This window comes from Lutjanus erythropterus, chromosome 18 (genome assembly GCF_056507025.1).
Source record: "Lutjanus erythropterus isolate fLutEry1 chromosome 18, fLutEry1.hap2, whole genome shotgun sequence".
In the NCBI taxonomy this organism is placed as follows: Eukaryota; Metazoa; Chordata; class Actinopteri; order Lutjaniformes; family Lutjanidae; genus Lutjanus; species Lutjanus erythropterus.
This window is the reverse complement of record NC_139334.1, coordinates 23887117-23910651: the sequence shown is the minus strand read 5'-3', so window position 1 is coordinate 23910651 and position 23535 is coordinate 23887117. Positions and strand designations below refer to the sequence as shown.

At 38.6% G+C, this 23535-nt stretch overlaps 1 protein-coding gene across 1 annotated transcript in view; it reads right to left on the bottom strand.

Moving 5' to 3' along the window:
- galnt16 (UDP-N-acetyl-alpha-D-galactosamine:polypeptide N-acetylgalactosaminyltransferase 16) overlaps positions 1-13703 on the bottom strand; it is a 55823-nt gene extending 42120 nt beyond the window's left edge. The window contains exon 1 of the mRNA XM_084742245.1: positions 13287-13703. Coding sequence (XP_084598371.1) covers positions 13287-13487 — 201 coding nt within the window. The 5' untranslated portion in view covers positions 13488-13703. The remainder of the gene's footprint in view (positions 1-13286) is intronic.
- Positions 13704-23535: the final 9832 nt, after the last annotated feature.

Below are 23535 nucleotides of genomic sequence, written 5' to 3'. Positions count from 1 at the left end.
TCATCCGAGAATTAAACCTTCTTTTTCTATTTCACAGTTTTAAGCCAGTCTGAATGAAGATGTATCAACCAAAATGATTGAAATGCAAATGCTACTTTCTCATTCAGGTCATCGTGTCAGTGTTAACAGGGCAAAATGGGACGGGTACTCATCAAATCAGAATACACAGTCTATAAATCCTCAGTAATTAATGGGTTTCCCCCACGAGGAGCTTTCGCACTCCTGAGTGGGAGGTTTAAACAGCCAATGAATACATGAAAGCAGATGAGAGTGGCATTCATCAAACAGAGTCAACAATGATGGATGATGGAAGGAGAAAAGGGAAAATGAAACGAGAGGATGGAGCTTTGTTCTGAACTGCTTTATTAAAGGTCGGTGTAGCTGGAGGATTTAGAGAAAGCTCAGGTGAAAGTGACCTCATTTTCAGACTCTCGAGAGGAGCAGCGAGAAAGTCTCAAGGATTCACACACAAACATGTCTGCAGCGCACAGAAAGAACTGAAGATGAATTGTGATATCACTGTGTTACATTCACAGACTAAACTCCTCTGAACTCTCTGAACTCGATCTGCACAGCACCAGACAGCAGACACAGTTAGCATCGAGCTGGTGAGCATAATAGAGCTTTTAGCAGCTAAAGAGTCAGATATAAGAGGTGGCAGACCAAAACAAAAGAGAACTTTAAGTTAGAAGCTGTTTGCAATCAAGTTTGCCATATCAACTTAAAAGGTGATCATACTGAATGTCAGTGTTCTGTTTCCCCTGTGGCCAAAAAGGCTTACTTTAAGGATTAGTTTGCTTGTTCTTCCTAGGTGGACACCAAATAAAGAGCTAAAAGTGTGAATAAGAGCTGCAACAAATAATCAATTTGTGGATTAGTTGCCAAAAATTAAATTAAGCACCAACTATTTTGATAATCGTGTCACTCTTTAAAGGAAGAAAAGTCAAAATTCTTCCATTTCAGCTTCTAAAACATACATTTTGCAAAATTAGGGTGTCTGAGGAGGTCGTATGTCTTAACACCTGTCTTTTATTCTGCTTTTCATGAATTAAGTTGAAATGTTGAGAATAAAGTTGAAATAGTAGTTTGCTGGTATGTACTCGACTTCATCAACATAAATAAAAAGTCATATTTTCACTGAAATTCTGTTCATATACTATGATAGGCCTATCATATTTTATGTGCACCTTGCAACTTGTTTTGAAAGTTGTTGTATAAATTAAGTTTACATAACCACTTACACTGTGTGCCAGCAGATTAAGCATTGGGAGTCTAACACATAAAGAACAGCTGCACTGTGGCAACTCAGTTCAATACACTTATGCAAATTAGGCTTTTTATCTGGGTATTTTATGGTGCATTATACAGCACATTTTAATCTTGTTTTAGAAAGTGCACATAAAGTTTACTGTAAATAAAATTACATAATGATGACTTTTGTCGACTTTATTTACTAAACTTTATAAAAATCTAACTCTTTAAATACAGTTGTTCCTGTGCAGCTTTGGCTGCTCTCTACCTCAGCCAATCGGCACATGCATTTATACAAAACTTGGTGACATGCTTTGTCCGTCAAATCAACTGAAAAATGATGGCAAAGATGTTCAACCTCACTGCTTACTTCAAAGGTATCTCCACTTAAGCATAATTAAGAAATAATTAGATGAAAAGAGAAGTCTAATTACATTACTCTTCTGCATGCTAAAAATGGTTAATTATAGTTTAATTAGCAAAGACACAACTCTTTTCACAAGAATTTTACTGCCTGCACATGCTGACTATGTACAGATGAAACAAGTATGGAGATAAAATCACATGCACCATGACTCCCTTAATTACATGGAAAAGCTGAGGTCCAGCTCCAAAATACCTAACCTGTACGGTGTGACATGCAGACCAATACACAATGATTTAGAACAGATTTTCAAGTACTCCTCTAACACTCATTCAATAAAAATCCTACAGGCAAGAAACACACAAACATGCTGAAATTAAGACTTTAACTATGGTTTTGTTTTGACCACAGACGCATAATTTTGTAGTGTGCTTACTTTCAAGGACTCAGATCTCATTACAACCAACCAACATCCCTTTAAAAACACAGAGTCACACTGTAAGACAAACAAACGCTAGACCAGGAATTAAATAAATGGGGTTTTTTTTAACTGTTTTGGTGGCTTTGAGGAGACTGATATAAGTTATAAGTTTCTGGTTCAACAAAAAAGATCTTACTCTTTAACAAAAAGGTTCATCTCTGCAGGTCATTTCCATAATGTGGTCAAACACTTAGAATAACAATCTGTGCCTGTAAATGGGAAAACCAAAGCTTTTAGTGGATGTACTGTGACAGGTGCATCTGCCCTCAAGGATTACACTGAAGCCATTGCAGCTCATTGTGCACTAAAACTTTTTGTGCTTAATAGTAATTTAGACACCAACATATAAAAAAACAAAACAGAAACCACATTTAAAAATCAATCATTACCCTCAAAACCTTCAAACACTGTTGTGTTTATGTGTAAATTATTTCAAAACTGGAGTCAGCTTCTATTCAAGACTGTTTATTCCTTACATGTTTCCTTTAAAACAGGCAGATAAGGAGGGACTTGTTGAGGAAACTGATTGATGTTTATTGCAGCCAATAGTTTTGTGTGTTACACCCCACTAAAGAGAGACATTGGAGTTGATGTCCTGTCCCAACATCATTCACGTTATTATATATCTAAAAAACTAGCTTATTGTTATTATGATTCCTGCTCTTATTGACTTTTTTTTTCTAGTCTGGTGATGAATTGTGAAACTGACTTCCATCCCACAGGAATCCTGCATCTCTATACCCCCCTGCCATGCAGCTAAAGCAGTCCACTGATGTAGGAGACTCTTCCTGGACTGAACAAGACCAGGACCAAAGCTGGAGAGACCAACGGAGGACAGTTGGACGACAGGGAATAGACTACAGTACAGGGGTGTTGGCTAACTGAGCTAACCAAGCTAACAGGAGTTAGCTAAGTTACTTTAGCAACAAGTAAAGTTATCTTTCCATCAGGAAACTCCTTAAACGACCTTGGTAGATATTCCCTGTCTGTCTCAGAGGCTCACTGGGTGGCTGCTGAGCCCAGTTCTGTTGCCCGCTAACAGCAGCTGAGCAGCCTGATTACATCAGAGGGGAAACCAGAAAATATCATTTTTACATAAAATATGATCCAGTTTCATCCAAATGAGTGAATAATGTCATAAAGTTGTACTTTTGTACAGCGAGGCCCCAAGAAACACTCAAGTCCGCTCTGATGAACAAACGTATTTTCCTCAGCTCTACTGCATCATAAGGGAGGAAGCGTTTTTTTGGACACAAATTTAGCATATGCCCCCGGGTGCAGGATGAGTCATCAACACTTTTAAAGGTTTTCCAGGAAAAGACGAACTGAAATACCATTAAAAACACCCAAGTGTATCTACAGAACAAGTTTTTTGTCATTGTTGGGCCAGATAATGCCGTATAGGTAGGAAGTATAGCACAATGCACGTTATAAAAACACTTAAACAGATTTTGACTTAACAGGAACTCCAAATCACCTTGAACAGGACACTAGCAGGGCTACAGGCCTATATTTATCACTTCTATTAATTCAAGCAACTTTATCTTTTCTGACAGGAACCAAGAGCACAGAGATGACAGAGTCCAGAGATGAACTAGAAAGCCTTTAAAAACAGTGGCAAGAAGAGGAAACACAGCACAGTAAATACAGTAAAACACAGTAAACACAAATAAACAAGTACTTTCTTCACCCATAACCTAAATGCATCTAGACTACACACACCAGCAACATTAGATGGCAAAGAGGTTTTCACTGTTATTCATAGTTGGGACCTCTTTCCAAAAGCTTGTATCTTATATCCCCTGGTAATCTGCAAAGTATCATCATGACTAAATATTAAAAGCTACAAAAAATGGTACTCGGAAGATAATAAGACAAAAATAACAGAAGGCACTCCGAGGCTCAGTCCACTGAATTAAATATGAAGCTCGTCTGGAGGATGAACACGTCTGCTGCCTCTTTCAAGCCGCGTTGTAAGACTCAACAAATCACATACAAGTCAAATCTGCCCGATTGGCTGGAGATGAAGCCCCGCTGTGACTCGGAGGCTGACAGATGATGGTGTCCCACAGAGGACACAGAACAGTATCATCCTATCACGTCGCGGTGGGATTGAGTCCTATTTGTGATCTTTCTACATATTAGCCAGACAAGAAACTACTTTGCTCTTCTTTGTCATTCCAACCGTTTTCTCATATATTTTTATTAATTTACCGGGGGGGGATTCATACTGAGACTAGGGATGTTCCTGGTGACTAATTTCCCTGTCGATTCAATGCAAAATTTAATTTAGACTAGTTTACTAGTTAAAACACTGTCAAACCGCACTGGTTTTACAAGCATCGTGGGCATACGTGCTTATAGCTTACGGCGAGAGGGTCTGATGGGGCTGCAGCTCCAACTAGTAGCGGGCGGCTGCGTAACATCTTAGAGGCAACAGTTAACTGGCATTGTGCATGAATGGTAAAATATATGTATTCCTGGTGCCAACTGGCGAGGGTGGCAACGTTTAATCGCATAGTCGACTAATCACTCACATAATTAAGAGCTCTTTTTTTAAACTTGACCTCTCTCTATATAATGACCTATAGGATAATGGTGACCTCATGAAACCTCACTACCACAAACTAGAGACCTGAGGCATTCAAAGGATATGGCTTTAGGTATATTGACAATAAGGGGGTGTCTGAGCAATTCCCAGAACAAAGTAAGGATGATAAAGTTTATCTTATATTCTTATATTAGAAGCACTGGCCATCTAATCTAATTCTTTACGCAGGTAAATGGGAAGCCAACATGCTCAGTGTGTTCACAGCACCTTTCAGTGCACAAGGATATAATATTCAGTCTGGACTCATCATGGCGAAAAATACAAGAACTTGCAAGGACAACTGAGAACAGATAAGATAAATGATTTGTTGGCCCGTTTGAGGAAACAGCAGTCTGTTCTTAGTTGTAGCAGAGAGAGAAACAGCATCAACAACAGTAAACAGCATCAGAATCAAAGCCACAGCCTACTCTGAGGGTGAGATTGCGAAGACATGCATGCTGAAGGCTGAACAAATTTTTTGTCCAGACAAATTTTGTTGTCAGAGAGTACTTGTACTTATTTACACTAAAAGAAAAGGAAGGCTTCATCACAATATGATATTATTTCAATTCTCTGGAACAATACCATATTTGCTGATATCACAAAGTCAGGGGACTGCGATCGATATCAGACAATATCATGTGCCCATTTGACACAATCAGTTACATTTACGTCAACTTACAAAAAGCAACAGAACTATAATTTGACAAATTTATGTCTGAACTCTTCCAGACATCTGAGACACAGACATTGTCATGAGAATTTCAAAATAAAGGTAAATACAGATTGACATTTTCACTTTGCCTCAATAATGCTGGATCACTGAACACGGAATCAATATATCAATCTAGTAGGGCTGAACAATTCTGGACAAATGTCTAATTGCAGTTATTTTGACTGACACTGCATCTACGATATGATTTGCGATATCAGATGAAAGGATAATTTTCACATCATTATTCTCATTTTCACCCAAAAAAACACATTAAAATGATTATGGTGTGTTTTTTTCAGGGATTTGTAGTAAACAAAGATGTTTTCTGAAGACTAGAAAATGACATATTGGCCAGGACACCCCTGTAGCACCACAATATTTAATTTAAAATGGTACTGTGACACAAATTTTGCCCTTAAAAAATATTATGCATCCTGCAATTTGAAAATCGCAATAGTCTATATTGCAATTTTGATACTGTTCAGCCCTGCTATCTAATTTGATGTATCATTACAGCCTTAGTTATTTGTAGGTGATTGTGCGATGGCTTTACTGGTAAGAGCCACCTGAGATCCAACTGGAAAGTATGTGGTCCATGAACTAACTGTGAAATTTGCATAGGCACCTAGTCAAAACCCAATGTTCTTTAATTAATCTTCAGGTTTCCAGTTTTCAGATGATGTATGCCACCTCTATGTGGCATTTACTGTTGTCCTGCTATCTTCCCCTAAAGATCCTGTGTCCCCTCCTAAAGAACAACAATGGGTCTGTGGTAGGGAGGGGCTGAGTGTAAGAGGATCTGAATAATTCTTCCACCTGTTTTTATTTTTGAAAATAATGGACATGAAAGCTCAATGCTAAATAAAAAAATATATTTACAAGGGAAAAACAATAATTAAAGACAGACTCAAATCAAAGCTTCAATGACAAAAAGGGGATTATGTGTTTGGGTGCAAGAAAGTTAGAAAATTGTTCCACGTTGGTGGATGTTTAACATCTCCATGTTTGTATATTTCACTGTGATGGAAAATGTAGCTTGTCCTCATTCAGACAAGATTGTTAACGGCACATTTAAACCAGTTCTCTTATGAAATGTTTATGTCACATGTCAAATCAAGAAATTGTTGCTGGGTTAGTCAAAAGAAAATACCAAAGAGTCTAAAGTCTGACGATTTAAACCAACTTCCACAGCCTGATCTGAGAACATAACTACTTCATATCAAATAACAAAAAATGATAAAAGTTCATGTTTACGGTAAGTTGTCAACTGTCTGTCCTGGAAGAACCTGACCACACACATGAAAACTGGTGGGAGAATAAAGACAAACTGACAAACTGATGATCTAGCTGTGGACGTGTTCAGATGTTTTCAACATGTCCATGGCCGATGTTGAGGTCATTACAACAGCTGTGCAGGTCAGAGAGAGACTGCTGATTACTGTGAATGTTACAATAGAGTTAGACTGACAACAGTGTTCACACACACACACACACACACACACACACACACACACACACACACACACACACACACACACACACATACTGGTACAGAGAAAGACTGAAGAGTGGTGCTGGGAAATTAGACCACTCAACAGAGGAAATGGGAAAAAAGCAGAGCCAGTGCAAACAGATTTCACGAATGATGTCATTAGTGAATCAAATGCTGCTAATGAACAAGGGTCTGAAGGGAGAAGAAAGAGGGAGAGACAAGAGAAAGAGAGGCAGGAGGGAGGGGACTCACAAGGAAAGCAATGAAGGAAAAAAAGTCAGAAGGAAGGGAGGGACACAATAAGAGACCGAAATGAAAACTAAGAAATGAAATAAAAAAAGAACAAAAGTGGAACAGTGAAGGAAAGGATGAAAATAAGTGAAAGAAAGAGACTGGGAAAAACAGACTGATTAAAGAAAAAATGGATAAAGAAAGAAGGACAAGGGGAAAGAATTAAAATAGAAGGAGTGACAGAATGACAAAGGACAAGGGATAAAATTGAGACATAAAGGAGGGGAGAAAGGAGGGAGAGAATAAAAGAGGGAGGGAGGGAAAATGAAAAATGGGAGGACAGAAGGATGAAATAAAGAAGATGGAGCCCAACCCTATGGACTTATGGAAGAAGGAAATAAAAAGGCAAAGGGCAGAAAGTAAGACAGAATGATAGAAGAAAGGCAAAAAGTAGACACAGGAAGGAAAGGATCATGGAAAATGGAGGGCAGGAGGATGAAATAAATAAATAAATAAAGAAGAGAAGAGCTGACAGACAAAGAAATAAAATAAAAGGGAAATGATAAAAAAAAAAAGTGGGAAGGACTGAAGAAAGTAAAAAGAATAGAAGCAAGGACTTGTTGGAGGTTGGAAGAAAGGAAGATGGAAAGACAGAAGAAAAAAGAAAGAACCTTATAGGAACAGCCATAAGGACAGCAGAAATGAAGAACGGACAGAAAAAATAAGGACAGAAGGATCAAAGAAAGAAAGAAAGACGCAAACGAACAAAAATAAAGACTGAAATGAGCCAAGGCAGGGAGAGGGAAGGGAAGACAGAGGGAAAGGGAAAAATGAGTGAAAGACAAAATGAAAAAATAACAAACAAAAGAGAAGAGGATGGATAAAAGGAAAAAAGATAAGAGAGAGATTTAAACTCAGCTACACACCTGTGAAGTTTCATTACTGTATCTTGCACAGCTTAACACTATAGTTATGACAAACTCTGTCACAGACATAAAAACCTGGTAAAGTCCTGAAAACTGTCTCTGTGGTAGTTCTCACTACAATGGGCATCTCCGGGACCACACACACTCACAAGGTGATCATTTTTTAAAAAAGAGGAAGAACAGAAGGAAACAACGGAAGAAAGAAGATGGATGGGTGGGTAGATGGAAGGAAGATGGAAAGCAGAACAGACAAGAGAAAAGAAAGAATAAGTGACAAACAGATCAAGGAAAGAGACAGAGAGAAAGAGAGATACAAAGAAACAAGGCAAACAGGAATAAGAAAGAAAAGAAAAAGAAAATGAGGATAAAAGTAAGACATAAATGATGAAAGGACAGGATGGAGGAAGACGGAGGAACATACAAGCACGAAATAAACAAGTAAACAAAAGAGAGGAGGACAGGCAGATGGAGAAATTAAACAAAAAGGGAAAATGATGGAAAAAGAGAGATGGACTGAAGGAAGGAAAGAAGAAAGGCAGCAAGAACATGTAGGAAGATAGGAGGAAGATGGACAAGAGAAAGACGCGGATAGAGTAACAGGCTGAAGGAAAGCATAACGGAAGAAATAACAGACAGAAACGACAAAATTAACACAAGAGTAAAGGACAGCGGTATTAGAGCTGTAATAATTCATCAATTAATTTATTATTAATCAATTATTAAATTAATCAGCAACTATATTGATTCTCTGATTCCAGCTTCTTAATTTTCTGGTTTCTTTACTCCGCTATGACAGTGAACTGAATATTTGAGGATGTCATTTTGGGCTTTGGGAAACAATAACAGACATTTTCCCTATTTTGTAACATTTAATAGACCAAACAACTGCTTAATGACAACAGATTAATCAAGAAAATAATCCTTTGTTGCAGCCTTAAGAGAGGGAAGGAAAGAAAAAATCAATGAAGAAGAGGGGAAGAAATATACAAGGGGAGAGACAGAGGATAAGGGAGAGAATGAGGGAAGGATAGAAAGAAATTCTTCTGTTTATGTACATTTTATTTTGTTTTTATTTTACACCTGCTTGGCAATTTAATAATTTTTTCCCCATACCAGTAAAGCCCTTCTGGATATGAGTTTCCAGACTAGAAGAAGTACAGAAATTTCAATAGAAATGCAGAAATCCAGAAAGAAATAATAAAAGGATTGCAGAAATGTAGAAAGAAATGCAGAAATACAGAAAGAAACTAAGATATACAGAAATAAAGAAATAAAGTAAAATAAAGAAATGAGGAAAGAAACAGAAAGAATGGAATGCAGAATTACAGACAGAAAAAGAAAGAAGGAGAGAAAGAAATGCATAAAGAAATGAAAGAATGAAGGAAGAAAGGTAGGAAGATAGAAGGAAAAAATAGAAAGAGAAAAAAGCAAGAGAAAGAAAGAAAGGACAGACAACGGGAAAATGGAGGATTGAGGGAAAGACATAAAAGATAGGATGAAAGAAAGAGAAAGAAGGAAAGAAAGAATAAAGACCCCTTCAGTGGTCTTTCTGTACCAGCCTCTGTTAAACTCTGTATTGCAGAGCTGGCAGCTGCTGAGCTGCAGGTCAGATTACAGGACAAACTACAGAGAGGAAATCTCAGTTTGGTGACAAAGGTGAACGACCCCGCTGAGCAAATCACAGATTACAACAGAAAAAAAAAACCTCCACAACCATCCAAAGATTTACCGTTCAAAGAACAATCTGATTAGACGTCTGTTTGTGGTTCACCAGCAGTTTACTGCCTCAAGCTATCCTGGAGAGATGATAAATCTCTCTTTTCACTACAATCAAACACTCCGATTAGTCAAAGTGCTTCCATATTTGTTTGCCTGCATCTTCTGATCATCACCATACTCTTGGCCTGCGTTCATACTCTGATGCAGACCACAGTTTCCTCTTTCTTACACCGCGAGCAGGAGGAGGAAGGCCTGCCAGCATAAATGCCACAACAGCTCCACCGTTCGCCCTTGAATTATTAAAACTTGTGAACAGCGTTTTAATGAACGTGCTGCTGCTGCTGCTGCCGGAGTGAAACATCCTGACATGTTGGCACACATCCTTGGCCACAGCTGAGACTATTTTATTGGTCTAGTAAATTGAGAAAGAAGCTCCAGTGTGCTGCTGCGTTTCCTCAACAGTGCCTGTCTACGAAAAGTACAAGTTTAATTGATTTGTCTGTCACTTTGGTTATGGAGGGACAGATTATATTGTTGAAGGATTTTAACCAAGAGTTACACTCACTTTTATGTTCAATGAAACTCTCTGTCTCACAGATTTTTAGCAGGCTAAAAAGTTGGGTATATACAATTTAAAAAGTAAAATACACAGGGCTTATTTCAGAGCTAGAGCTGACTAGATCAAATTCAAATTACGCCCCATTCCCTTAACCTATTCTTATTTCAGTAAAAACTTGTCAGTTAGCTTTCTTGGAGTGTTATGTGTGTAACTTCATGATGTCCAGGTCTTTTTCAGATTCTTCTCTCTGCAGTTGAGCTGTCAGTTTCTCTTGGTGACTCGGAAAGAAGGATAAGTCTAATGCAAGACAAAATTACATTTTTTGATCAGATAACGTATTATGTTAGATATATGGTCCACCTGGATTGGTTGAATTGTTGTTTAGGTTGTCATAAAATCAGTTAACCAAACTAGCTATCGATAAATCAGACTAATGCTAGCAACTATCACATTTAATAAACTAAAATAACATACTAAGGTTATTATTAAAACTTCCTTTCCTGAAACCATACTATTAGGTTGTTTGGGAGCCGCATTTTACTTTTGGCAAAGCAAATAATTGTGTTGGAAAATTGGAAACTAATTGGAAAAAATAATGATTTAAGTTAGTCTGATAATTCTCTTTTTTTCTGTGTATAATATGTAACATTTCTGCATAAAAATGTCTACAAATGCTAAACATTTGTTACATATTTTGTGAAGCTGTTTACTTGTATTATCCCAGATGTGTTCAACAATGTTCAAACGCAGAGAAATCCATAATTTATTCAAGTTAACGTTACGTTTCCTATTAGCTGTTGCTATCTAGTTGTTAGCTGCTATAACTTCCAGGAAAACACAGGATATGTCGGAAACCTCAGAGAGTGAGGAAGGAAGTCAGCAAATGTGACTAAATGTAACTCCTATAAAGCTTTAATATTACCTGGTTCATGAACATGATTTCTGTCTGAGTCACGTTGGATAGATTTTCATCACCTATGTTTACTTAAAAGTGAAGCTAAGAACTCCTATGATCTCACGCTACTGCACGACAGCATCAAACTACCTCTTGTAAACCAATACTTTTGGAGAGACAACTAGCAGCAGAATTAACATCCAGATCCACTTTGTTAGAGCCAATCCAACAGCATCCAGTCAGACTGCAGGGCAGAACCATGCAGAGCAAATGTTACATTACTGAGCCCCGCTTGGAAAAAATGATACCAAAGGTAATATCAAGCAAAAACTATGCAGTGGTCAGCAGAAAACAAACTGCAGTGTGCAGAACATGCAGGTCGGAAATTATAGTCAGAGCCACAACAACTTCCAACTTTGTTCGACATTTGAAGTCGCACAAAGGATGCTAATTGTTTAGCTATTGTTTAGCTAACGTTGACTTAACAGTTAAGTAACTGAAAAGCTGGAAACTCACTGTTAGATTGTGACTTGTTTAGGACTTGAAGCTCTAAGTATAGGAATGGGACTTGGCTTGGGACTTGTCAGTCTTGACTCAGGGTGCATCGTTGCTGATTGCCAATTGAAACATAAAATCTCAGATAATGGTGAATCAAATGTCTTGTTTATCCACAACCCAAAAATATTCAGTTTACTGTCATAGAGGACTAAAGAAACCAGAAAATATTCACATTTGACAAGCTGAAACCAGGGAATTTGGACATTTTCTCTTTAAAAAAAAAAGCCTCAAATGTTTAATTCATTATCAAAATAGTTGCCAATTAATTTAATAGTTGACATCTAATCAATTAATTAATTAATCATTGCAACTCTAATTTGAACACATCGCCTTGAGCTGCAGGACAATATAACAGGCAACTTTGACTGGTGTGTTACATTTGACAAGACAAACAGTTAATCAATTAATAAAGAAAATAATTAGCAGAGTAGTTTATAAGCCTTCAGCTATTATTTTCATTATGCAGTCAATTTACAATTTAGATCACTCAGTCAAGAAATATAAAAACAAAAGTCAAGAATGTCTCGAGTTTCCAAAGCACAAGATGACATATAGGCTATTGTTTGCTTCGTTCACAGACTTCACACTTATTCAACTGAACAGCAGAAAAGCATCAAAGCCTCCCATGTGACAAGCTGGTATCACAAAAAAATTTAATTTTCTTTACATTTTTGACTGACAAATGACTTAAATCGCCGTGACCAATAGTCCTCCAATGGACAAATCAATTACCCTGCAGAACTAGAGTCTATAGAGGACTAACACAGCACAAGCTACAGGTCTTGTATTTCTTTACACTTAAATGCAACAGAAAAAAACCTTCAGCAACCAGATCACCTAATCTGAGCTGGCATGGACCCAGGAGCTTCAGTCCCAGCATGCAGCGTTCAGACTGGGTCTCTAGGCTGTGTTGCAACATGGAGCGGCTGATGACCACCACACCTACAGTTACTGTATTTACCACCAGAGGTTATTTTCACTACTGCTCCTCCTGCACCAGGCAACAACAGACAAACCTGATCTGACTGAAACAGGCCTGTAATGACACACTGAGGTTCAAAGACGCCTGTTTTTCACCTCACATGTGCAGCCACAGAGAGGTCTCAGCAGCAATAATGTGGTTTACGAGGCGTTTGCGCACGACGCACAGGACTTATGGAAAGCCTCTTACGTGTGTGTGCTTGAGGTTCTCGGGGAAGGCACGGAAAGGCTGGAAAACACCGATAAACATGAGCAGCTGCTGGTAGTGCAGTCTGAAGAATAATAATGTGATGTATGTCTGCACAGAGGAGGAGGAGGTGGAGGATGGTGATGTTAGAGCCAAACATGTCAGGGGAAGCAACATATTCCTGCAGTGACACCCAGCTGTGCATCATCACCGACACCTCTAGCATCATCACCTCAGCTTTATCTCACACACACACACACATGCACATCAACATGCAGCACACACTCTCCTGCAGCTCCAGCTCCCATCTCCTCCTCTCCTCCTCTGTCTCACTCACTATGAGCGGGATGGTCCTGTCGTCCCGGTGGATCTCAAGCCGACCGGGCACCACCTTCTGCCCGTGGCCCCTGCCGCGGGTCTGCGACGCCGACGACGACGCCGACGACTGTGGCTTGTTGTCCTGCCACAGGTAATAAAACGTCCCCAGGATCCACGCTACGGTCAGAATGGCGATGGCGTTGGCCCGTATCCTGCGCATGGTGAGCCCATATGGAGGGCTGCGGAGGCGAGCCCGGTTGCTTCAGGTCCGTCCTCGGCACAAGGTGATGGTTTGAGTCGCACAGACAGATGGACAGGCAAGACAGACAGACAGCCTCTCGGTGTCTGTCTCTCCTCGAACAGCCTCCTCTCTTCTGCCGGAGCGGAGCGCTGCTGCCTCTCTGCTGCTGCTGGGATTTGCGCACTGACAGAGCCACGGTCCTAGCGCCGAGGCATATCACACCCCGATACACACACACACACACACACACACACACTCTCTCTCTCTCTCTCTCACTCTCTCTCTCACTCACACATACACACAATCCATCCACTGACTACAATAAGGGGAGGATGTCCAATCCGCGTCCAACAGCTGAGGTCCTTTCAGCCACATACATGCAGATCAGATCAGAGAAGAGGAGAGAAGACATATGCGACACATTTCTCCACTTCTAGTCATTTTAACCTCTGATCCACATTATTATAATCCTTTGTTTTAACTCCCTCAGCGTGTCATTGAAGACTGAGGTTGGTTTTAGTTACAAGAACATCACCTCTTTCCCTTTAAAGCACAAGCCCTTCCCTTTGTCCAAATCGCCTTGTGTAATATCTGCATTAAAAGCAATGGTACAGACTAACTGAGTACATTTACATAAGATTGCACCTAACACACATTATATTGATGCATATTGGACAACATACATATCTGTCTGGCTCTAGGGAGACCAGTAGCAGTTGTAGTGATCTTTACATTTTCCTTCATAACTCACAGAAATATTTCAGTGATTTTTTGATATAAGACACACAATATATATGGACACTGATTAGTAATATAATTTATATGCCCTACACTATAAAAGTCTCTTTCTATTTTTGCAGAAGGAAACTATGCCGCTGGTAACTAGAATGATATGAGTTGAAACTAATTTTACATTAAAATTCAGCAAAAATGTTCATTTTCTAACAGAAAAGTAGCTTATGTCAACATAAACAAACAAGGAGCTGACACTGAGTCATTTTGCTCTTGTTGCTGCCACAATAAAAGCTTATCTGCTAGCTAGCAACACCTATGCTAGCATAGTTTCTCCGTGTTAATTTTTGAGCAATAAATTGGAGATACATTGACTTAAGTTTAAATTTACAGACAATTTAATTGTTGTTAGCAAAAGAAAAATACTGTATGTCCAAAAAGAGACGTTCATACCTCAAAATCGTGGGGGTTTTTGTCGAGATTCCTCGAATTCCTCACTGGAGTCTATTTTCAGGTCTTTTCCGTCAGGTCAGCTTGTAGCATGGCTAATGTCAGCTGCGTTAGCCTCACCTTCTGCACGTTTGCTGGTGGTTTCTGAGGTAAGGGTCAGAGTCTCTTGCTCATGAAGTCAGTAAATAATCCATTGTGGCTCACAAGTCTGTACATCTGGGATAATGATAAAGCTAATTGGCAAATATGTTTCGATGATATGTAGCTAACCATCATATATAGGTGCCACACAGTGGTTTAGCAGGTTAGCTTGCTCACGACTGCACATGCATTCATAGCCTTTTGTCAATGTTGTTTAAATAAATTGTTTGTTTGTTTGTTTTAAAGGCCCTGTAAAGCAACAATAAATGTTTGTTGTGAGTTTGTCACACCCGGCCAAATATGAATTACAAAATCGCAAAGTATATAAAAATAGGTGTCGAAATCATGAAAAAAATCTCTGCTCTGAAAAACCGCTGCGCTGTTTCAAAAACCACTACAATCTGAAAATGACCTGAAAACAACCTGAAACATGGACTCAACATGTCCGCACATGTTGGAGTCACCAGAGCCAGAGGGCGGTGACTGAATGGTATTTTTTTTTAATTTTTCTGTGTCAGGTTGTTGGAGCTGAAGTGAACTGCTGGGCTGATGTGGACTGAGAGAGTCGCTGGAGGTACATTTGTAATTGAATGTTAAGGAGCAGGACGCAGTGTTGTTCATGTGTCAGTTTGTGGGGTTTATATAGTGTTTGGGTGACCATGGCTCCTGCACGTCTACCACAAAAAATCCTAAACACATAAACAACAGTCTACCAGTCTAACTCCACAATCCATTACATAGTTCTCAGTCTTTTCACATGTTTTCAGCAACATGTTCCAACATGTAAAATGTGCTGTGAGAAGAAAAAAAATGATTTTTTTTCTTTACACAGACTTTAACAAACAGGGCAATTTATCTTTAATAATAGGATACATGTTAATGTGCATTTGCAGACATACTGACCCCCTGCTGAAGACCCATCCCAGAGCTTCTTTCTGATTGGAGGAAGAGATTGTGTTATAATTGCTCCCTGTTACGACCCCTGGCCTTTCTCGCCTTTTCTGATTATTCTTGCCTGATACAGTCATTTCACGCACAACACTTACGATCAGTTTATAAAGTATGATACAGTCTTGCAAGTTAAACTACTATATTGCTGTGTATAAGACAAAATTAGCTCCAACCACAACATTAATATGTTGCAATAATAATTGCAGTCTAATACAAGCTGACAGAGACTTTTGATTCTGTACGCATATTTTGTTGCCCATATACTTTTACTTAAGTAGGCTTACAATTTTGAAAGCAGAACTTTAGCTTGTAATTATGTATTTTACTGTGCTTCTTTCATCTTTGATTAAAAGGTCATTTTTGACAACTTATGTCTTATTCAGCTGTTTTATATTTTGATTTGCCCTTTAGATCAGCTACAGCTCGACCGGTAATGAGAAATAGTGAGAAATGATATCCTCTTCTGCAAATCATGCAGAAAAAATGATAAAACACAGAGCAGGGCTGCAACTAAAATGAGATATAAAGAGCTTCTACAGGAAGAAAATGCAGGACAGTATTAAATTAAAATAAAATAAAATTAAAGTAATGACAAACCCCAGAAGGGGATGAAGGCATGTTTTGAAAAGTTTGTTCAATAATGTAACTTTTGGTTTATGTACTGTATAACTACTATTGAAATGTATTATGTATTTTTTATTGATGTTAATTTGTCATATGCTTTGTATTGATTTAGATGTGTTTGGTGCAGGAGTGATGTGTCTGTTAAGGTAAATATATATTGCATAATAACACATGACATTTGTGCAATGAAAAATCAGTAAAGACTGTTAAAAATGTTTCTTTATTATCATTTAATCTTAATATTTTTACCATTAATCAAGCAATAATTTGGACCATTAAACATCCGAAGGTAGTGAAAAATGTTACCACAGTCCAAAATGTCACTTTCAGATGTCTTACTTTTCAGTTTACCAATAAAAGAATGAAATGCTCCCTTTGAAAATGCTAGTACCAGCAAATTTTAGGCATTTTTGCTCAGAAAATTAAATACTTGATCATCAGAGTAGTTAATTTTCTGTCATCAGTTAAACAGTTTTGTCATTGCAGCTCTGAAACAGAGTTGCATTTAGGTTCTCATGGGTATGTATGATTTGTTAGGGTCTTTTTTCACCCAAATATTCAAGGTAAAGTATAATGCACATAATTTTGATTATATTTTCACAGTTTGTTTACTTGTGCTCTCACTTTAAAACAAAGAAAATGAAGTGAATTTCATCTGTGGTCATTTCTATCATTATTTCTATCTTGCATATTGCAAATATTCTTCAAATTAAGGCTGTGAAACTCGAACTTTCCTTGGCCAATATATTACACATTCCTGCATAAAATTACAGCTCCTTTACTTAAATGATTCATATTGTTTTTATAATATATGTTTCTAGTTTTCATATTGTCAGTTTTCCCTTCTTTGACTTGCAGCGTTGGCTTTCCTCTTTCTTTATTTCATCTTCCTCAAGGTATATTCCTTGTATGTGAAAACCTACTTGGAAATAAAACAGATTCTGCCTATGATTATAGTGCTCAGTGTTTTCAAAAATTACATTTAGAAATTTAACAGCACTATCTCTTTCCAGAAGTCCCCAGGCTTTGTGTGAACAATTTAAACAGAGACTATATCTTCTATATGAAGCAGTTGAAATTAAAGCTGAAATTAAAAGCAGGACAAATTTAACTAAATCAACCTGCATGGCTATTCCACAATAGGTAAATGAGAGGATATGTTAATTCTAATGAACTGACCCTTTAATTTCTGCCACGCTGCTCCCCCTCCAGCCAGAATCAAAATGAAATCCCCACCTTTACTGCAACACATTCATCTTCACTGCATAAGAAAACTCATTATTCAGCCTATGCATTTAAATTATACATTTAAATTAAGAGCCTGCAGCTCACACAGACGCAAATTAAGCAACACAGCTGAATTGATCACAAGGAAAAAAGAGACGCCTTTGCAGTCTTTGAACGCCAGCATCATGAATATTCAACTGCTCCTGAGTTAATTCTGGATTTGCACAGATGACCTCTGCAACTATGACTTATTCAGTGTACGAATAAATCAGAGGCGTTAGAAAAAATGTCAGAATACATTAGACCGAGAGCACCCCTCTCCAAAAATCCATAACGGCCTTTAAATGGCTGCACAGACCAGCAGAGAAATCAGAGCAGAGCAATAACACCCCAGAGGCATAACAGAGCTGAGGAGGCTGCTGCATTTTTTTCATCTTAGTCCTTCTCTGCAACAAGAAACATAAAAACAGCCCACAGTATGAGCTCACCCAGCCCCACCTAGCAGCACTATATACTGTGTGTGTGTGTTAGTGAGTGTGTGAGAAACGTCCACACAGCTGGACCCACCACCATAAACATCAGGAATCAGGAACGCCAAGTTTTCCCTCATCAGAAACATAAGCATAAAGAAATCTGATCCAGAGTCAGCGGGGGAGAGTACAACGAAATCAATATCTCAGGGGGAAATCCATCTGCAGCTGTTCTGAAACTCATCTGTGATGCATTCAGACAATTATTTTGTGATGGAATATGGTAACGTTAATTGGTTTATGTATAACTTTTCATTTAAATTGCATCATGTGTTTCTGTTTCTCATACGTTTAGTTTTATTCTCATGGATTCATTTGTTTATTTATTTTTAACACAAAGCTTGTGCTACAACCTGGGAACAGTGCGGGATTTCAAAGAAGCATTCAGAATGTGGATGGGTCTAAGGTCAGACCTTATGCATTATGGGAAATGTAGGATCCAGTGCCTTTGGGGCTTGATAGGTAGTATCCCATTTGCTGACAGATGTTTTTATCAGCTTGCCTTTTTACATAAGAACTAGTCTAATTTGTGGACAGCTCTGATTTGCAACCACCTCATTTTAAATCCATGTTATATCTATTTTAATAATTACCTGTTTTACCATGTAAATTTCTTCTACATTGTCGTCGAAGTGTGTGGTCTTTTAATTGTGTGCTTATATTTTGCTTTTCTTGTGTTTCTCTTTTTCTATCTGGGATTGCTTTTATGTTGTCTATGGCATGCTTTATTATTATTAGTAGTAGTGGTGGTAGTAGTAGTATCATAACGTTAGGGGTTAAACATGTCACTTATGAGTCCCCCAATATTGAGAAAGTGCTAATTCAAACTGCATCATCTGCTTTTCAATAAACACCCCGAGAAGTTCTCGGTTTCAGCTGCTGATTTAAGTTTCATAGAGGTCGAAATCTTGCTCTCACCAGTCTGACCTCAGGTACCAGCATGCATTTTGCTGTGGTTTTGCTGTGTCAGACTAATTTATGTATTTTATATACTGTGCATGCTTTTTATGTCTGTGCTTCTGCTTGCATATTTCAGTTTATTGCTTCAGTGCTCTAACTCGCAGCTTTTTGTTGCAGCTGAAAGCGAGTCTCCATTTAAAAAAATGGGGAAAAAAACACAGTGACACTTCAATTTTTGATTCTCACTCAGTTGTTGAGGAAATAAAAGGAGCAAGATTTGCCCAAAGAAAACATGAAAATTAAGAAAAGTTAAAGTATCTACATTTGTATACAGTAAGCTATAGGATGTAAGTAATTGGGTGTGAAGGCTGCAGGCTTTCACAATATGTTATTCTACTCAAAAAATGCATTATTATTATTCTGATGCATTTGGTATTCAATACCAACACACTTCAACAGACCTCAACAAATTCAAACCATTAAAACCTCAAAATGTTCAGCTCAATTGGGACATTCTGGGCCATTTTTCAGATTTTTTGATAACATTCATACTTCTCGAAATATTCCACATTTTACTTCCCATTCCTATTAATTTCCATTCATTACAGTCTGACACTCAACTACTTGAACCAATTCAAGCCATTCAAACATCAAAACATTCAGTTCAATTAGGACATCCTTGCTTCCATTCATTCAGACTCCATTCAAACTGGAAAATATTCTACAATTTTCAGACATTTCAGCTTCCGTTAATCTTTCAAACACCATTAAAACTTGTCAAAATATTCAACTTTCTGAGATTTAGTTATAATGGATGTCAATTAGAAAATCCATCAAACGCACTCATCTTCATCCTCTCACAATTCATTCATACATTCACATAGAAATTCTATTCAAACTTTAAAATGTTCACTATAAGTTGGACTTTCAGTCATTAAATCAACTTTTAAATATCTTCTATACTTTTTCCACAGTCACAGTTTAAAAACCATACAATTTTTAGGCCTTGTCAGACTTTTACATGAGTGTGTATTGTTTGGAATCATGAAGAGAGGCTGTAAAATCATCTAAAAATTTTCTCTTAAACTTGCTCCCATGCCCACAATTGTAACTGCACATACATAATTTGTACATCAAATCGCAGGAAAATTCATGCCGGTAGCAGACATGTGACCATGGAAGTAAAGGGGCTTATACTGTTGACTTGGAAAAGTCTTAAGAGGACAAGACTACCAACCAACCTCCCATTCACTCCCATGTTAACTGAGAGCCAAAATTTCCAAGACAGTCTGGCTGCACACCTCCGCAGCGGAGTTGGGTCCTCTGCAGGCTCCACTCTCGGGGCACCTCCACTGTCAGGACAGGAAAAGCACACAAAACATTTCAAAATAAAATCGTGTAGACACTTCCGGCAGAATCGAAATTCGTTGCTGATTTATATTTAATTTTTTTGTTGTTGTTATTGTTGAATTGGACCTCTTTTTGCAACCAGAGGAGTCATCCCCGGCTGGCCATTACAAAGAATAATGAATGATTTCAGCATTGGCTTCACTTTTCAGACCCAGAAGCTCCATCCAGTGCTTAATATACAGTCCATGCCCACTAGAGCTTCACAATGGCTCTTCAGAAACTGTGAGGTGATGTCACAAATACTACATTTTATACAGTCTATGTTTATTGCCTTTATTTTTTTTTCCACCAGTTCTCTTCAGGAATAAAGATAATGCAATTCCAAGGAACCAAAATGAATGCTGCATCATCAGTAATTATGTTAAAATGTTGCAGGTTGGATCTTATATCAAACAAATCAGTCTTCTGTTTGCTCTTATTCTTTTTCAGTTAATTTAATAACCACACATAAATGCAGTGTGGAAATCAAAGAGTCTAACAGGCTGCAGGCAGAGGTCTATCCACTCTGCCTGCTGTCTCTCTGAAGCCTTGCACTTGGAGGTTAATCTCATTATACATGTAAGCTGCTATTCCCTCTCCTCCATCCCGTCATGGACAGAACCATCAGCCGGCGAGCTCTGCCCCGCATCCAGCCTGCGTATAGAAAGGGAAGGTCAGAGGGGTCAGAGCCACATCTGGCTCAAGGCTGGGAGATATTTGTCTTCATTCGTACGGACAGGGCTGCGCCTCTCGCGGCGCTGCTGTCACTGTTATCTCTGGGAAAGACAGTGACGCCCAAAAGCAGCGAGGAAAAGTCCCTGCATATTCAGACGAGGGGGGGATAAAAGCACACAGCAGTCATGGCGAGGTGTTGGTGCTGGCAGCTCTGTGGGGAATACTGCACACTCACGGCCTCTGGACCTGGCAACCCGGCCCTTAACTGGCTCGGTTATGTCAAGATTACTGGGAGCAGAGAGGAAACGAGGGCTGCGTTTCCAGCAGGGTCAGTCAACCACTCGTGTCAACAATCCCTCTCCTGAGACTCATGGAAAGACAAAGCTCCACATTCCCATGTCGGCACTGGATAAAAAGGGAAAAGATGGGAGATTTTCTCTAAAGTTAAATATACTGGGTGGGAACTGGGATGAAAAAGTTGGACTGTTATAACTTATGTTTAATCAAAAATCAGCACACTGATCGCAACAAGCTGAAGAAACGGAAATATGAGAATTGTTTATTTTCTGGAAGAAATTTACATATTTAGCACAAATGTACTGAAAAAAGCGTCCCACTTTATAATAGCCTCACTTACCCTGTATAAAGAGATATAACAAAAAACTGTTAATTAATAAAACATTTACTATTTCTTTTGAGAGAAATTCTAAGAACAAGTTTTACGAAGAATAAGAACAACCTTTTGGGCGGCCAGTTTGTAAAAAAAAATCTTTAACTGTTCAATCCTTAATCGTCTGTTGGGTTATTCGAAAGTTATCACAACATCTGATCTCTCACAAGTCTGCAGTTATATACTATATGATAATACGTTTTTCATAAACGCTCATGAGTTTCCCACTTTTCAATAAGCCAAGCAATCATTAGTAAATCATCTAAAAGTTCTCAGATTCCAGCTTCTTAAATGTGAATATTATCTGGTTTCTTTACTCCTCTGTGACAATAAACTTAATATCTTTGGGTTGTGGACAAAATAAGGCATTCGGGAAACAGTGATCAACGTTTTTCACCGTTTTCTTACATTTTATGGACCAAACAACTGATCAATTCTTCAAGAAAATTATGTGTGTGTGTGTGTGTGTGTGTGTGTGTTTTGTGCAGACACTCCCACAGACCGTCACCCGCCTTTTAGTTCCGCCGAGAATCACTGCTGGCATTTCAGACAACTGTGCCAAAATGGTGAATCCAGAAAGGGAACAAACACACACACACAGAAATCCCAGTATCTACACAATACACACACAGACAAACACACACACATACATACACTTTCTCACACACACACACTTTCTTGCTTCCAAAAAGCCAAAAACAAAGACACACAGAGGTCTCAGTATCCATGTTTGCACACACATCCTCCAGAAAGATGAGAAGAAAACACACACAGAGTTCTTGGTGTAAGTGCACACACACACACACACACACACACACACACACACACACACACACACACACAATCCTGTAAGCCTCTGTGGAATTCCACTATGATAATAGAGGAAACTCAGCCAATCGCCTCTTGGCTGTAACCAGTGATCATCAAGCTCTGCGATGTACAAGTTCATTCTTGTGTGTGTGTGTTGCTGCGTGTGTGTGTGCTATGCAAACACCGGGTGTCAGAAAGCAGACACACACACAGAGCAAGCAGGAATTTATCTGAGCTTCTGTCCTGATGTGGAGGGAGCGAGCACAGGTTTCCCATGCTGCTTCTCTGCAGCAGACCAGAGGGACCGTTCACAATAAGCAGCTTTAGTGAGTCAACTCTGGATAACTTAAGTCTGTTCACATCAGACCTGCTCCAGATTTAAAGTCACACTCCAGACTGAAACACTCCCCGAGGACTTGTGAGGAGGCTGATAAACTTTGTAGTTCCCTCACTGGCGCAGACTATAGACTTACAGTTGATTCAGTGAGGATAAGATTTCACTACAGGAAAAAACGGCAGAAACTTCTCAAACCAGTCTTGTAGCGAAACCTGATTTTCCGCTGTCCATCTGTCTGCTCAGTTTGCTGCAGGCAAGTTTTCATAAGCAAATTTGAAGTTAAGATGCACATCTTTTGTATCTCTGAATGCTGACCATTAAAATGACAGGACATCTTCTATATCCTGTACCTTTCAGTGCAACAATTAATGAGATATTTTATCCTCCTTTCCTGTGATCTCTTCAGCTCTCTATCCATTAAAGGCATAAAAGCCCCAAAAGAATATATGTAAAGAAACTTGACATTTCAGTTCTCAAGTCGAGTCTTAAAGGACTAGCTTAATATTTTGCAAAATATTCCTATTTGTTGTCTTGTCAAGAGTTAGCTGAGAAAATCAACGCCTCTCACTTATCTGTCAGATTATTTAATGT